We start from the raw sequence: 17,943 nt of genomic DNA, 5'->3' as shown, positions 1-17,943 counted from the left end.
TGTGATACTTCTGGTGAGTTGTCACAAGACAGACAAATTATATTATATAAATTATATACACGCGATGTTATTTGGGCCTGTCGATTAAGAGCTGATCAAAATATATGCATCTTGAAAATATCACAGCAATGACATTGTGCAATTCCAATTGAAATCCATACCCCAGCATAGAAGACATGACCTTAATCTTCCATAGGGTGTAGATTTCATTTGAAATTCACACTACCTGTGTGGAAGATTAAGGTCATGTATTCCATAGTTGGAAGATATATCTATGGATAGATGGATTTCAACTGGAATAGACCATTAAGACGGCAAGATTGTGATTTCTAACGCATCTATGCTTACCTTTACGCATATTCTGTTTCGAAATAAAGGAGGAGAAATCAGCGGAGTAGAATGATTTTCAGTTGATATAACTGGCGTATGAGCAGGGACAGGCGATTTGCGCGGAACTTTCTTTCCGCGCAATTCCGCGCAATTTAGGGATACATGATTTGCACTGAAAAAAAAAAGTTCTGCGCAATTTGCTATTTTTTTCCGCGCAAATCGCCTGTCCCTGCGTATGAGTAAGCGTTGGCGTAAAAAAATCTCAAGCTCTCAAATATGTAATTTATTACAGTACACTATAAATATTTATCTAGTCAAATTTTGTGCAACCAATTTCACGAAGAAAAAAACACGTTTGAAATGAAAACTCACTATGAGAAAGTATCGTCTTAGCCAGAAATCAGAAACCACCCGTCCAAGCAGACACCAAAATTTGACCCTCAAATATAAAACAACATGGAAGGGTCACTAGGGTCAAATATGTCCTGATTTGGCCTTTACATGTCACTCTGAATTAGTCTCAAGCTCATATAACCTTAAAATCATCTGTTTTAGAGCTATCACATCTGTAAAATCCATTAAATCCACCCGTCTAAAATTAGATTAAGCCGTCTTAAAGACGGGTGGACGCATGGCTAGCTAAGACCTTGCATGTATTACTAGTACACACTCTATGATAATAAACATGCACTTTATGCTGTGTCATTCACACATAAGTTGTTGCTCATTCACTATATTGTGCTCATGAAAGCGCCATGAAATTCAAATTTTCGTCAGTTGAATGTAAGAAGGTCAGTAAGTGCAAAGTAATAAAGCACTTATGGCCTTTTTGTATTCAAGCGTTAAATTGTGTGTACTAGTCTACATGAGACGCCTAAAAGACCATGGCTGACTTGGAAGTCATAGTAAAAGGGGGGAGGGGGTATGTGTGGGTTGTTCCAGTTGAAATCCATGAACTTACTCAAGGGATGTTGATTTCAAATTTTGAAATTTATACTCCCTTGTGTGGTAGATTTAGGTCATGTCCTCCATAGGGGTGGATGGATTTCAATTGAAAAAAACACATTCTGGCATCGCTTTTTGCATGTCATTGAAATGTAAATCACCTGCAATTCAACATCATCATGTATTGAGTGAACAACACACTCGTCACCAGAATTCTTTGTTTCGTCTCGAGTTTGGAAGCGACATAGTTGGGTATTTCACTGGTCGCAATATTGAAACATGCCTGCTAACGCAATCCAGCAGAGATATACATTGGGCAAAGTGCATAAAATTAATCTTGCAAACATTTCCACTCTGAAGGGGAATTTATCAGGCGACCTGTGACTCGCCTAAAAACGGACCAGGCGTCACTTTTTATCCTGAAGCAACGCATGTCATGCCGTACGAAAGATGAAAAAGATTAAAATGAGTACAAACAAGCCTTGTATTGGTTCAGTGGTTCTTGAGATAGCTCTTGATATTTTGATGAAAATATCTTAAAACTTGACGTTTTATGTTGAAGCTAAACATCTTAAAAGGCTTTGTTGGTAAGTTAAATATGAAGTTTTTAGCCATGATTTTCTTTGAAAGTCTTCCCACGTAAATCCGGCCCACCTACACCAGAAAAGTTAGGATGACCAACCATTTGTTTTTCTCTCAGCCTCTGGGTGTCATTTTGTTGGACTCGCTAAACGACTGGAAAGTTGTGATTTTCTTTTACTAGTTTGACTACTTTGCCTCTTCTTTACATGCCTGAAAATATTTACTTAGCAATTACAGGAAGTCAGACATTGCGGTGTGCTATTGATTGTCTTTGTTATGAAGTGGCATTTGAGTATTTGAAAGTTGAACAAGAATGATCAGTTTTATGGACAATTTTGTTTCAGAAATAGGCAATGTTTGTAAAACAATAGTTTAGATGAGTTGTTTGAAGTTTGCAGGTCAGTTTTGATGGTCTTAAGTGATGCATTGTCCATACTTGAGTCTATTACATGTATGACTTGGACAAACAGCAAAGCAACCGACTTTTATGTTACAATTGTACCTTGACAACATGTTAAAAACCTTGTCCACTTGATTGAATGTTGAAGAAGAATTTAAATATTGACAACAGTACAAATAGCTTGTGGGCGATAAACTTCTTTTTTTTGGTTGTTGGATTTTAGAGAGACCTTGCCACTTTTTAAACCAAGTGGTAAAAATGGCGGTTAAAACGGGCAAACCCTGTTACGGACCATTGTAGAAAGTGAAAAAATTAGGTCTGGAATTGTCCACTTGGCTGTTGGTTAGGGTTGCAAGATTAAAGCATATGTAGTAGTTGACTACTCTGCACCAAATAGTTGTGACTAGTCGACTATTAACGACTAAGGATGTCGAAATTTGAGTATCATCTTACAAAATATTAGAAAAAAATGTGTTTGTAAGTTGTAATGGGCTATTCCAGTTGAAATCCATACACCCCCTGTATAGATGGAAGACATGATCTTAATCTGGTGGTGGGTCAGTTGTGAACCACACTAAATGGTCCAATCTGAGATAAGTTGGGGGAAAGTTGGTGAAACAGTTTGAAAGTGTGAAATCTACAAAACAATGGCAGATTTGATTCATCTGTACATGTATATACATTGTAGTATTGGTTGATCTTCACATGGTAAACAAAATGTTTGTGACACTTTGAGTTTATAGTGTATGTGATAAGAATTTGTAATTATATGTGTTTATTTAGTTTAATATCGGGTGTATTAATTTTGTTATGCATGTAAATATTTACATTATGCGTGCGTATACACTGTGTCATCCGTTTTTAAACATGCGCGCTGTCATACTTTTCTAGTGAAGACGCGTACGCTTTCAACGCTGTGAATTTATTTGTTTTGTTTTGGAGTTACAGTTCAGTGTTCAGCTATTTATCTGATGATCGCCGCTTTAGGCGTGAAACTCCGAGTAATAAATCATGCTGTTATAACATAATTACGCTGTTTTATGTTTTTTTACATTATTATACATGTATGTTGTAACAATTGAATTGAATTCTTATGGAATTGTATATTACTAACAATTGGATTGTAGACACTTTAAGTAGACATGAATTAAGGAGATTTTAGGGGGCTGGTACATGTATATATGGTCGGATGAACCATCTATGGGGTTACTGTTCTCTTCATACTAAAAAGAAGCTTTTGAGGAGCAAATGGTTTTTGCCAAAGGACTGGATCGTGCTTTTTGATGCAGGAATAACAATGTAATTTGTCACTGGGCAACTGAATATCCACTGAACTTAGTAGGACTTGATTGTAAATATTTAAGAAGTTGTCGAGCAATTCTGAGAGCCTAAAGTGTGTTACGTGTCCTCCCTTGAACATGTACAGGGCAGGATGTTGCTATCTAGCCATGCACACTTTTGTGTTTATTGAATTGTATTCTTTATTTCAAAAGATATTCATTCATATGAGACGATCTGCACAAACTTCAGAGTATGGTTTAATAAGTAATAGTTATTCCACGAGTGGCCTGAAGGCCACGAGTGGAATAAGTTACTTGTACCAAGGCAGAGTGATACATGGAAAAAGAGACCACTGTCTGGCCAACACCTGTTATTTATTACACTAAATGCTGTATGTTGACAATCTATGTTTACAAACATGCTGAGGGCATGGTTGTGTCCTAAAAGTACTAGTGAGTATACACCCACATGGAAGGAACCCTTGTAAAAAGACCATTCTCTGGGCACACCTGGAATATGAGGATGGTACATTAGTAGTCTACCATGTCACATGTTATGTCTGGAGTAGGACCACTCTTTGGGTGGGTCTGTTTATTTTTGAAGTTTATACTAGAGGGTGGGACAAGTAATCTCCCATGTGACTCGTTATGTCTGGAGTGGTACATGGGAGTGGTACATGGGTTTTGACTCCACTCTCCACAGAGTGGTTACTAGGCAGTAAAATCACCAGGTATGGTACAATATAGTTTGTGGATAGAGCCAATGTTAGACACCAAAGTGTACATAAATTTATAGTATGGCTCACTTGAACAGTTTATATCTAAGATCTATTCATTTGATATGCCTACCAGTTCCATTTCTGCAAGAGGGATGATGAGGTATTAAATCATATATGACATCTGCAAGATTGTACATGAACATACCTCTCACTCAAATGGAATTGGCGGGCATGTCAAATGAATTGATTATAGCAACTTGCAAGAGATCATACTTGGATTGGTATGGGTAGAAATCTTGTATGCCTTATTGTGACAAGTAGAGCCACCTACTGGAGGAGAAGCACCTCGCCTACTGTACCATTTTCCACTTCGATGTGGCAGTGACATCAACGCGCAGCTGTTTCATGCGCGTATCTATGCGTACGTGAGTGCGTCAGAGCTTTGAGCGAACACTAGCGATTTGAAGCTGTGTCCAATGAAATGCACACTGACGTCACTGCCACATCAGGGTGAAAAATGGTATAAATATAGTTTTCCAAAACTGAAAATGCAGCTTCAATGCTTCAAATTGCTGCTGCACTCTGTATACTAATCAATGAAGATGTGTGATCCACATGATGTCTTCTCGTATGGGATGGTTGCTTAAAAATGTGCATTTCTAACATTGCTTTTTTTTTCTCTCATGTTAATTGTTGTTTTAACAGTTCACAGTTCGTGTGTGTCTGTGGTGTGTGCTTGTGTGTTATAATTACCTACTGTTTTGTAATTTTTGTTTTGAAATATATAAATAAGTTTATTATGACCTGTAATCAACAAATTCAGTATATTTGATCCAATCAGGCAAAATGAAGATAACAGGTTATTCCAGTTGAAATCCAGACACTCCCTATAGGAGTTGTCTTTTCAGGTAACCCCAATTGAAATTCGCACTCCCTGTGTGGAAGATAAGTAACTGGAATAGCCTTGTGGCACCAAAGTATTTGTGAATTATCAACTGGTTTGCCAATTGGATCTTTATGGACATTTTCATTGCTCATTTTCCTTGGATTTTAAATATATATATTTGAACTATGCACCAAATGCAGTGATCTGATGAGGGCATTGGCCATGCATTTCGACTCAATGCCTGAAAGTCAAGGTAGCCTGATTCAATTCCTGTCAAAACTGTTGTGATGCGCACACATGGTGAGCAAGGTGTGCTGCCTTGGGTTTCCTAATCTTCACCCAGGAATCAGGTGATGAAAGGCATTTTAAGTCATCAACGAGTTGAACCAAGTTTGGACAAATTAAGATGTAAGGGTCTTATGAAATACTGAAACATTCGGATCTGGATACCCTTTTCACCACATCATTTGTAATTTACAACTGTGTTTTCCTTGGGCGTGCGCTAAGTGGTTTGAATTCCTGCCGTTGCCCTGCCTATGGTGTAGGGGATTTCAGTACAAGTCTTACCGTTGTTTTACATAATTAATCAAATTTGGATGAACCGTACTAACCTTTGCCATTCATTTTTGTCTCCCCCTCTCGCTTTCTCCGTCACTCTACAGTTACCTTAGTGATTTAAATAGAATCTGCGATTACAACTACTTACCGACAGAACAAGATGTGCTGAGAGTACGAGTACCCACAACAGGCATCATTGAGTACCCCTTTGACTTAGATTCTATAATTTTTAGGTAAGTGAAGTATTTAGTATATTGCGTATTTTCAAAGATGTTGCAAGAAAGACTTTTTTTATGCCTAGCATATCTTGGCATTAAAAGTTGAAATCTAGGAGATAACGCTGACGAATCTTCGGCCAGGCAGAAGTGACCTGATGAACGAAGGGGGTCGTCGTAGATAGGTGGTCGGAGCAATTTTTACAGGAGAGTTAAGTGTAGCCAACAATCGGGCTTGTTACCCTGATCAGAACTAACTGTAACAAGGTCTTTTATCATGGGTCATCTGTCCCGCCTTTATCAGATGAGCCACAGGGAGAGCGGAATGGTCCTGCTGGGAATTGAACCCGGGACCTCTTGTACCAAAGGCAAAGACCTTAACCTTGTATAGTAAGGTACCAACTAAGCAACAACAAAAAAAGTCTCATACATTTCCAGTTGTAAATGTTCAATTTAGGTGAGGCTTTTGCACCACTGGCGATCTTGTTTTGTTTTCTGTTGCTACGCCTGGAAAAAAGGCCCACCCCATAGGACTACAAGGTAGAATGGCTTCCACATATTTATGCACACTGATACAAACCTGTTTGTTTTGGGCTTTATTTTAATTTTGCTCATTTCAATGGTTGTGTATAGTTACGGGTTTAGGAAGCAGCACAGAAAATGCATTCATAACATTTTAGTTTTCCTACAAGTTTCGTAAACTAGTTATGAAACTGGGTTGGGGGGCTAGAGTGCCTACCTTGAATCATAACATTGCCTGTAGGCACTCTTTGGTATACATCTTTCTCACTGGAAAGAAAAAAGAGCAAGCTACACCAACTTGACGCGGGGAGAAGTAAAATACAGACAGTACGCAAAAGGGGACAAAATTTTAACAACAAATGTAGGCATAGAAGTAGGTTAAGTTTGATAGCCAAAAATGACCAATTCCAAGGCCAACAGAACTGTTAAACCTGGAAATATAACAGGGACCAATGGGAATACAAAAGTGCACAGACAACAAAATAAATAATCAAACAGCGAAAACTACATCCTGTAGTTCAAAACTAATTCAAGGCAAAAACTGAAGGCAAGTTTAAATAGAATTCAGTAGCAAACAAGAAGGAAAATCACTGTTTGCGATTGTAGCTATCGGCCTTGTGCCCCCTTTAGAAACACTTTTGGAATGTATGCAGAGCATGGAGTGCGCACGTATCATCCATCGTGGCAAGCAGGGAAACAAAGCTTAAACTGATTACATGACTTTTGTTCGCTAAACTAAATGATCTAACTGTTGTACCGTTTCTTTGACTCTCATCGCAGAATGGTTGATGTAGGAGGGCAGAGATCAGAGCGGCGTAAGTGGATTCACTGTTTTGAGAATGTCACATCCATCATGTTCCTAGTCGCCTTAAGTGAATATGACCAAGTACTGGTGGAATCAGACAGCGAGGTAAGGACTGCCTTTCTTACAATGCCCCTGATTGGTTAATCACATGATATAATCATATGAGTAACCAATCAAAATTGAGCTTTTATCACTCTTAGCAATTTTTAAGCTTAACCCCCTTTCAGCCCTACTGACTATTCTTACCATATCTCTGATTGGCTCAATACATGATGTATCAATCAAAATAGTTTGCCTCAAGTTCGGAAGTGGCGTAAGTGCATATTTCGCTGGTTGTGCAGAGTGGACACGCACACCTACAATGATGGTTTTTCTGCACGGTTGCAGCGAAACCGCAAAAAAGCATTGACTTTGTTACCGAACTTAAGGTCCAGAGAATAGAGGGCAATAATGAAAAAACAAAACTTTGAATGAGGCTAAATATGTGACTGACCACCCAAATGGCCGACATTTTCATTTTTTGAGGTATTGGACAGACATTGATGTATTAACCTTGTTGTTTGTTTTGGATTTTGGAAATATCTGTCACAGGGGGAGTATGAATTTCAAATGGAATTAACACATTAGGTATAGCCAAAATAACAATTTCTCGATCATGAGAGGATGTACCTTCTGCATCAGCGTACTTTTCATAGAATAACACAATCTCGCGACCTGCATGACCGAACCTTGACCTTGTCTAGCAACGACCGTGTGATTGGTCAATTCTCAAAAGCTGTGCTTGTGCCGTAAGCGCCGGTATTTGCGTAGTACGCTCAGCGCAAATAATTGTGCGTACCCAATGGCTCTCATGATCGAGAATTTAATATTTTGGCTATAGTTCCATTTGAAATTCGCCCTCCACCTGTGAAGATGTCGGTGTTTTTTGCGCATTTGCATGCCCCCCCAAACCCTCCAGTTTATATGTGTGTGTGTATACACTCTGCGGGATCAGGTTGGCACGCAGGATTAGGTTGGTGAGCGCAATTTGATACTGCGACCAGCGAAATACGCAACTACGTCTTTATCAAAGTTGAGGTAAACAGCAGTTAGCTGTAGCTTGTGATAATTTGACAGTGCAGATTGCTGCTGAGTGTTTTAATTCATTCAGCCATTTTTCAATGAGATCACATAAACAGACATGAGAATTTCCCATCAAAACAGTGGAACCAGCCTTGTGATGTCAAAATCTGTTATTTTATTTATTTCCAGCCTATTTTCACATGTTTTTGTACAATTTTACCCACTTTTCCAGCTTTTTTTGGACAATTTCCAGACTTTTAAAATTTTTATTAATGAATGAGAAAAGAAAGAATGTAAATCAGGATTGTCAGTGTTATTTACTTTTTGAGTAGTATATAAAACTTAAGTTGCCAAATGGATTATACTTTTTCTCAGGGTTAGAATTTCGTCACGCAGTGCGAGAATGGTTCTAGCAAAGGTATTTTGCTGGGCAGTCATTTGATTCTTGCGCATTTGCCACTATGCGGATGAGAATTAGCTTTGATTCACGCCAAAATTCTGGTTCTACCTTCATGTAAACATCAAAAATTCCAAGGTTTGGTTTTAGGGTTTAGGGTTTGAAGTTCGGGTTTAGAGTTAAGGGATATAAAAATGTTGTTGCGCTTACACGAAGGTAAGACCAAAGTTCTAACCTTGTTAGTTGTTGCCATTGTTTCTGTGACGATATCCCTCATGCCATCCTTTCCTTACTCCATGTAGACCAATGTGATTGGCTAGATGGTAGAGAAACTGATAAACAAGGGGTGTTGTCTCCAGTTAATGCTGTATATAGCCTCTTGGATACCCTACAAGGTTGTGCTCCTATTTATAAACTTGTTGTTGAAAATCATCTTGCTCCTATTTATAAACTGGGAAAATTTTGTTGAAAATCACCTTGGAAAGACACCTTGTTGATTTTGAACTTAAAATGACTCGCAAACATTCATTAGGCATGAAAAATGTTGTTTGCCTTAGAACTAACATATTAAGAATTGCTGGTCTTAATTAGTTGTTTTCTTCCCTGAACCATTTCAGTCTTGGTTTTGTTGTATTCTGCTAATTGAGTTTCAAGTACAATAAATGCAATAACAACAAATGAAGAAGAAAATCACACATACAATGAATAAAATCATAGTTATTTGGAAGATGATATTTTAAACTAGATATTGGATGAAAAGTTGGGTTGGCATGTTTTTTACCATCAGTCAGGGTATGGCAAACAAAAAGTTCAAAATATGTGTTTCAGAGTAATGTTTATTGTGTACTCAGGACTGAATGCTAGCAAATTCTGCAAATATGTTGACTAATATTCCTAAATCCAGGGGTCAGCTACAGTTTCTTGTACATGAAGAAAGGGGATAGCTGCATTTTAAGGTTGGTCTGAACCCTGGAATTATGAAAACTTTTCGAGCCTCATAACTGCTAAATTATTAGTCTAAAGAATATAAAAGTATACATTTTAGAATGGAAATGACTAGATGAATTCATCTGTGAGGTCAATTTGGGCCAAAATGCTCATTTTGGAGAAAATCCCAAAAACTGGTTTTTGGCCCAAATTTTTTCAGTGCAACGTAAGAAAAAAATTGTTTGGCCAAAAAAAATTTTTTACTAATTTTTAAAAACTAGATAAAAATATCTAGGGACTGTTTTTTCATTTTTTTGAATTTTGACCAACTTCACCAAAAATATTTGAAATTTGGGCGAAAATCAGGCTTTTTAATGATTTTTTTGAAAATTTTGCATTTTTTGACCATTTTGGTGCAAATTTCTCAAAGTTGGTCAAAATTCAAAAAAAAAAAAACGGTCCCTAGATATTTTTATCTAGTTTTTAAAATTAATAAAAAATTGTTTTGGCCAAACAATTTTTTTTTGTTACGTTGCATAAAAATTTGGGGCCAAAAAAACCTGCTTTTGGGGATTTTCTCCAAAATGAGCATTTTGGCCCAAATTGACCTCACAGATGAATTCAGCAAGTCATTTCCAGTCTAAAATGTATACTTTTATATTCTTTAGACTAATAATTTAGCAGTTATGAGGCCCAAAGTTTTCAAATTCCAGGGTTCAGACCAACCTTAAGAGAGTAAGAATGAACATTATGATTGTTTTTACGATCCCACTGTGTGATAGGACGACAGGCAGGTCCAATATTTTATCCTAATTTTACCTGCCTGTCATCTATCACACGGCTGAGGATAGCAAAAACGAAAAAATTCCTATCTTTTATTCTGTAACTATGTTACACCAAAGTAATGTGTATTGTTGTTTGTCAATTCTCTCTTGACAGAACCGAATGGAGGAGAGCAAAGCACTATTTAGGACAATCATCACATATCCGTGGTTTCAGAATTCCTCAGTGATTCTCTTCCTCAACAAGAAGGACCTTCTGGAAGAGAAGATCATGCATTCACATCTGGTAGATTACTTTCCAGAGTTTGATGGTAAGTAGCGTTACGAGTGTTGAGGGGACTCCTGGAGAGCGGTAGCCTTATATGCTATTCCCATACACCCCATGGATGGCGAGACTTTCTTCTTCCACACAGGGAGTGTGGATTTCAAATAAGGTTACCCGAATAGGTAACTCCCATTTGAAATCTTCTCGTTCTGTGTGGAAGATTGTTTGTTCAAGGCTCCCAAAATTTCTCCCAATTTCTAGACAAATTTGAGTAAATTTTGGAAAACAAATACCCATTCTCTAGATCTACCAATTTTCACACAAAAAAGGGCCATCCTTACACCAGAATTCTTACACGAAAATGAGACCCATTCCAGCTGCATGTCCCCGTATATCAGTTTTATTTAGAAAAATTATTTTGATATTGTCACGTCAGATTTGAAAATCACTAAATTCCAGGTTATGCATATGGTTGGCCATCCCATTTTAGCGTGAACCCCGGTATCTGTATTTACAATCTTGGGTTAAATATAGCACCGTACGCATAATGATGAATCGATTCTATTGCATATGAAATAAAATTATTGTGGAATTTGCACATATGTTATCGGGACTTAGTGAGAATATTGTCCCACAGAGAAGATGTATTACACTTCCCATATTGCATTGCTTGCCATTTCAATTTTGACTGATTCGCTGTCCAGTGCAACATGGGTCGATAGTGACGAAAGGTACCGCGATGAACAGAGCATATCCAGTCTCGCAAATTATGTTTCATTTCTTGACTATCGACCGATGTTTAGATGGTATATATATTGTCAACATGAATACAACCTGTACACAGAAATAGGAGTGTAAAAAAAATAAATTTAATGAAATGTGAAATGTGCAAAGGATTCTGGGAAGGGTAAGGTATCTTCTCTGATTGTCCCATATTGTTTTGGGATATAGTAAAGGCAAGGAGGGTAAATCATGGCTTACATTCATACGACTTTTTTGGGGGGGAGGGGGGTGGTGAACTCATTTATAGAAAGTTAATATTTTGATCTCATGATGTGGTATAATCATATATTTAACATGATCAAGAGGAATGAGTCGCATGTCGGCAATTTTCGACTAGAAGTTTTTAAATTTATTTTCTGGCAGTTAACAAAAGCTACATTTTGATGCAAACCCCATCATAATCAGACATCTGGTTACCTAGTTATGAGCAGTTTTTCAATGGCTGAAAACAATGTAAAAAAATATTTGAATACTGTTTTTGCCAATATCTCGAAAACAATATTAGTGACATCGTACTCATTCCCCTCGATCATGTCATATACATGTATTAACATGAAATGATAAATGAAAATAGCAACAACATGTTTATTTCGACTAAACTGCACGATATGTGGAAACTAGAGTCTTATTATAATCTGCTCTCGTCACTGCTCATGAACTTCAGTGCAGCTGAAAAGTGAATCGTAAGCAATGGAATTTGTGCCACATGAATATCTTTTCATATCTTTTCTGATTAGAAATGATCAAGAGATAAGTTGCAACATATGATCGAAAATCGTGAACAATTCCTGGGAAGTTGTCAATTATTAGAAGCAGATTTGCTAACTGTAAAGAGATGCACTACGTTGTTGTTAGGCTGAATATTAGATCAGATGCGTAGATAGATGAAGTACAAGCTTATCGGACGCTGACACCGAATGTCAATCTAAACAATTTTGAATATGTCAATAATATTCCTGGTTATGAATGATCAAGAGATAGGCTTTCTGTAAGATAGCAAAATTCTTGGGAAGTTGACAATTATTAGGCCATAAAAAATATATTGTTTGGTTGCCCTTCCAAGACAAAAATCAACAAAAAGGGTCGGTAGGTAAATTATAAAGGCTTTGGGTCTCTGAAGCTCCAAATTGCATTAATAATGGATTTTGTTTTATTGACTTCCCAATTGAGTACGGGAAGTTTTATCAGTCAAGAGCTTTTCTACCCCAATTTGGTGATTTTCTGGTTTTTTTTTTATCCTTAAAAATTGGGTTACTCAAGAGTCATTCACAGCGACCTGGGGGGTCAATTTGTAGCGTTTTGGCACTGAAAAGTTTTGGCAACACTGCATGATGCCAGGCATTAACTGACTGGATTTGAGATATGTTGTGGAGATAAATGAAGAACATGATTTCGGGCAGTGACACCAAGTGTCAACCTAGCAATTTTTGAATATGGTCATATAAGAATATCACTCTCAGGCCATAGTTCACTGACAATGTGTATGGTTAGGCCCACAGTTCTCTGTACAAACTGCCTAAACTGATTCAGAGGACAAACAGTCTGTGACAAACAGTACAGGTCAGTGATCTGCATATAATCCAAAAGCCCTTTAGGTGATTAGGCCTAGAAGTCACCTTTTTTGTACCAACGATATCTGTCAATCATGCAAAAACGAGTCAAGATGAAAATTACTGGCAGGCATCTGCGCCTGTTCAGGGTCCAGCTCATTAAATAAAATTACGCATTCATAGTCACCTTTTTGTCTGGGCATGACGGACTCTTAAACACAAGGTCCCAAGCTCGCACTGTCCTCAGTTTTGCTCAAAACTTTTCACTGTCCTCAGTTTTTGGCTAATTGAATCGCATCTTGAAATATGCTCTCTTGTTAAACAAGCCGACTACAGTCAGTCGACTCTGAAGTACAAAGTACCGATGCGGACGCACACATTGTGCCGACTTTGAAGGCACGCATACCTGCAGCAGAAACGCAGCACTACGCACTGTTCATGTGCTGTATACGCGCGCGTTGTCACTTTGTACTTCAGAGTGGACAAACTGTAGTATTGTGGGACCCTGATGCGACTGAGTTCATATCCATGTTGTAAACATGACAAGGCTAAATGATACAATTTGCAAGAATGTTAACAAGACCTGTAATTTACACTGGCTTATACTATTCCATTCTAACTTGTGTAATTTTTTATTTTTTATATTTTTTTTTCGTCACCACAGGACCTCAGCAAGATGCCCAAGCAGCAAGAGAGTTCATCTTGAAGATGTTTGTCGAGCTGAACCCCGATAGCGACAAGATCATCTACTCGCACTTCACTTGTGACACTGACACAGAGAACATCCGATTCGTCTTTGCTGCCGTCAAGGACACAATCCTCCAACTGAACTTGAAGGAGTACAATCTGGTGTAGTGGTCTCTCCCTACGCCTTGGACGAGGGCGTTGGTTGACTTAAAAGAAAACCTAGCCATGTAGCCTTTGTTGTTTATTTCTGTCATGCAGGCCACCTCGGCTCAAAAAAAAAAGAATTGGTTTTTTGAGTAGAGGAAGCCCCCAAATGGAATCATCACTGTGCAGTGTTTTGCTTTTAATAAAAATGAGAAAAAAACTATTTAAAAAAAATGTTGACAAAACGAATAACAGTCATTCAGACTATGACGGACTGGTACCTGTTTTTAGTGATTTTTCGCTCACTTTTTATGTTTTCCCCCTTACTTGAATAAAGTGAGCGATTCAGGCCAGGTTGTATACGCACTGATGAGAAAAGAAGCACAACTATTGGTTTGTTGTTGGGCGTGGCTGGCAGCACTTGTATGAAAGTAGAAATAGCGAAAAAACTTAAGCCAATCGAGAAAAAAAAGCGGGCTTTTGTGAAACAAACGTGCTAGGTTTTGATTTGGCGGCTTTTTTAAATGCGTCGTGATAAACCTTCCACCTGTTTTGATGGAAAGAGGGTCACTTGGCAACCGCTATGCTATGTTAACGAAAAAAAAAAATCATACGAGAATCGATAACTGTTGTTTCAGATTCAAAACTTTTATCAATGTGGTTTATTGGAGCTGTTGCGTTAGTTTCTTGAAAATGTGTCATGCTGCGTTTGTTCTTAAACAAAATCTGATAAAAAAAATTTATAGAGCTTTAAAATTGGAGAGGACTAAGCGTTTGTTCACCTTGTTATTCAATCAGTTGTGTTTTCATACATGAGTGAACTGGTTGCACAGACCTGCCTACATCCAAGTGTATTTTTATCCATTTTTCAAAAAGCAAAGCAAGCATTGATGAAAAAAAAAAGAAGTGGTTTATAGGTACTTAACACGAAATGGGCTATTACCAGTTGAAAAATCATGCACCCTTCGGCCTCTATGGAAGACGTGACCTTAATCTTCCACACAGGGAGTGTGGATTTCTTTTTTCTTCAAATAGGGTTACCAGAATGAGTGACTCCATTTGAAATCTACACCGTGTGGGAGGTTAAAGGTCATGTCGGGTGAGGAGGGTGTATGGATTACAAACGGAATAGCCCAAATAACCCTTGTTATAATCTGCGCCTGGTATACTACGTACGACTTTTGATTTGACGCTGCGACAGGACAAAGTGTCGTTTTTACACATAGCAGTAATAAGACGGAAGAAGATGATGATTATGCGTGAAAAAGATTATTATAAAAAACATCTTTTTTGACAACTTTTCTTGTGATATGGTAGCTGCAAACTATGCCACCCGTAAAAAAAAAAAAAAAAAAATAAACGGCACGGCCACGACTGTACACATTTTTTGATGTACCGTATATTAATATCTGAGATGTTTTCTAATACTATGTGTAGTATACAGTAGACTGAAAGTAAAAAAAAAATGTGAAAAAAATACAAAAAAACAAAACTAAAAGTTTAACGCTTGTGGCTGTGACAGTATTACCTTTATTCAGACAGGGTTGCGGGATTGCTTTTTTCAGGGCAGTATTTTATTACCTTGTTAGATCATTTAGTGTACCCCCCCCTCTTTGCGCATTTCTCCATTTTTCACTGCCCAGCATAATATCGCTCCGCTTTAAAGAAAACAACAGTTTGTTTCCAGTTTTCGTTCACTATTTTTATGACGTTAACTGGAAGTGGTATTAATGCTTCGGTTTTCAGTTTCATCAAAAAAATCTGCCTTGAACATTTCTGTTTCTCGTTTTCCTGCCCCCCCAACTTTCTCTTTTTAAATACGGACATTTAATTACTGCTGTGCAGGTACTTGCATTTTTGTAAGAATTTGTTGTATGTACAAAAAAAAAATACAAGTTTGTTTTAATATTTGACAAATTGACGAGTGGCAAACACCAGTATCTAATCCATCGTACTACTGCCCAACGTTGCTATGGAAACGACCATCCTAGCAACCAGACAGCCATGTGACCACAGACGGAGAGCACCCCCTGAATTCCAAGTTTTGATGATGTGATCGTTTTTTTGACTTAACTCACAACTTTGAAAAAAAAAAGTCATCAAAAAAGACAAAACAAAATTTATTACAAGGGGATTACGGAGACGCTATGAACGTCCGATATTCTCGGCCTAGATGGAGAAAAGCAAAGCGCCGTGAGTTAGCTCCGGGCACGTGAGAGGGTTTCGTGACTTTGACGGCACGATTTGATTCCGATAGTCTCGCACTGCAAAGTGAGACTAGAGGTGATATTGCCCGCCTGAGAAGCGAGAATAGACGACGTTGATAGTTTACGTCCCCTTAACGCTAGTGTCTTACTCAAGTATTGTACATGTATGTGTATCCTGAAAAGGCTTAAAGGTGGTCTCCATGGCCAAATTGGTACTGGCTTAATAGCGATCCTGTTCAAAGCCAATTTGTAATAGCTAGTAACAATTAGCTAAGGGTGCTGCCTTAAAACCTTTTTTTTTTTAAGTTTTTTCATTTTTTTGTTATTTTATAACCAAAAAAAAAAAAAATTCACATGGCCAGAACTGTCATTATGTACAATTTTGATCATTCTGGGTATCAGTGTTTCTATTTGTCAAAGAAAAAAAAAAAGTTGGTAGGCTTATTTTTAGCGGCATTCGTGTAGTTTCCACTTATCTGTATTTATCATATTGATGCAGTACTGTCGAGTGTAGATTGGGCATTGACCCCATGAGAACTGCCTGCTGATTGGATACAAGAAGACTATTATGATTTATTGAGCCAATCAGCAACATTGTAAGAATAGTTGGTAGGGCTGAAAAAGGATTGAGCTTAAATATTTAGAAGCTGTATTTTGATTGGTCACTCTGATGATTGTATCATTTAATTAACCAATCAGGAATGCTATAAGAAAAGGTAGTAGTTATCATGGGGTTAATGGTAAAGAAAGGCATATGAGGTGTTGCCAAACGAAAAAGAGCATAACCGAGCCTTTTGTATTGTTCTGGAAGAGACTGCCGAATTTTGAACCTTTAACCGTTCACTCAAAACTGCCAAAGCAGAACCAATTTTATGCTTTTGCAAGGCATTTTTTAAAAAAAGAATAAGTGTTTAAATATTATATATAATATATATATTATAAATATGAAGTTATATTATTGCACTTGTAATTAGTTTTTTTTTTTTTTATTTTGTTTTGCACAGAAAAAAAAAAAAGTACTCAATTTTGAAACCAAGTGCAAAAATGTCACTTTTTTTTGTTGTTGTTCAATAGGTACACATAAGCCATGTAATGGTGATAAGTGCTAACTACAGGAATGTCAGTTGTTAGAGGTGCTTGGGCGGTACAGCGAGTCAATGCATTGCCATTCTCTTCTAGGCTGACATCCGTACGCAAATTAAAGCGAGAGTATTCAAGGGTGGTTGTGCCCTTTTACTCAACTGAACAGAGTTAATCTATAGTGGCAGACACTCAACCTTGAGGGCACAGTTCCATATTTTCTGTCGTGTAAGGTTACCTGGGTGCATAAGTTATTGGCCCCTGGGATGGGAGTACTATTTTCATGCCAAGTTTTGGGTGTTCTTTTGAGACTGTTCAGGTATGCTTAACTTGTTGAACTGTGTATTTGAGGTTGAGGATAAAGCGTACAGCCTGGAATTGTTTTTCGTACGAGGTCAAAGTTGAGTCTAGAGGAGTGATGGCGATGTAATGGGTCTTCGTGCAGTTCCACACCACATTGGTGAACTTTGTCATACCAGTTTGTAAACCAGTCTTGTGAAGAAACTAATAAAAGATAATAATGGTAATAATGATAATAATTATTAATGAATTATGAATTTAAAGAAATACCAGTTCTCATCTGTCATAATGTATGAAATTTTTTTTCAAGAGCAAGAGGAAGTGGATGAAAGAGGGATGCCACCATAGGAGTATATCACGCCTTCCCAAGATGCATCACTAGATCACACAGATCCTGATATTCTGTGCTTTATAAGGAGGTTGTTCAATGAACAATGTTCATGGAATGTCAACAGGGTCAGGTTTACATCTTGGGAGTACTATTGCAAACCTAGTCCCAAATAATTTGTCTCGATTT

At 37.6% G+C, this 17,943-nt stretch overlaps 1 protein-coding gene across 2 annotated transcripts in view; it reads left to right on the top strand.

Moving 5' to 3' along the window:
- Positions 1-17,656, top strand: part of LOC140142488 (guanine nucleotide-binding protein G(q) subunit alpha-like) — a 74,384-nt gene extending 56,728 nt beyond the window's left edge. For both annotated transcript variants that reach the window (XM_072164472.1, XM_072164471.1), the window contains exons 4-7: positions 5,805-5,933; positions 7,218-7,347; positions 10,568-10,721; positions 13,673-17,656. In XM_072164472.1, coding sequence (XP_072020573.1) covers positions 5,805-5,933; positions 7,218-7,347; positions 10,568-10,721; positions 13,673-13,863 — 604 coding nt within the window. In that variant the 3' untranslated portion in view covers positions 13,864-17,656. The remainder of the gene's footprint in view (positions 1-5,804; positions 5,934-7,217; positions 7,348-10,567; positions 10,722-13,672) is intronic.
- Positions 17,657-17,943: the final 287 nt, after the last annotated feature.

This window comes from Amphiura filiformis, chromosome 20 (genome assembly GCF_039555335.1).
Source record: "Amphiura filiformis chromosome 20, Afil_fr2py, whole genome shotgun sequence".
NCBI classification, from domain to species: Eukaryota; Metazoa; Echinodermata; class Ophiuroidea; order Amphilepidida; family Amphiuridae; genus Amphiura; species Amphiura filiformis.
This window is presented reverse-complemented; position numbering and strand designations above follow the sequence as displayed.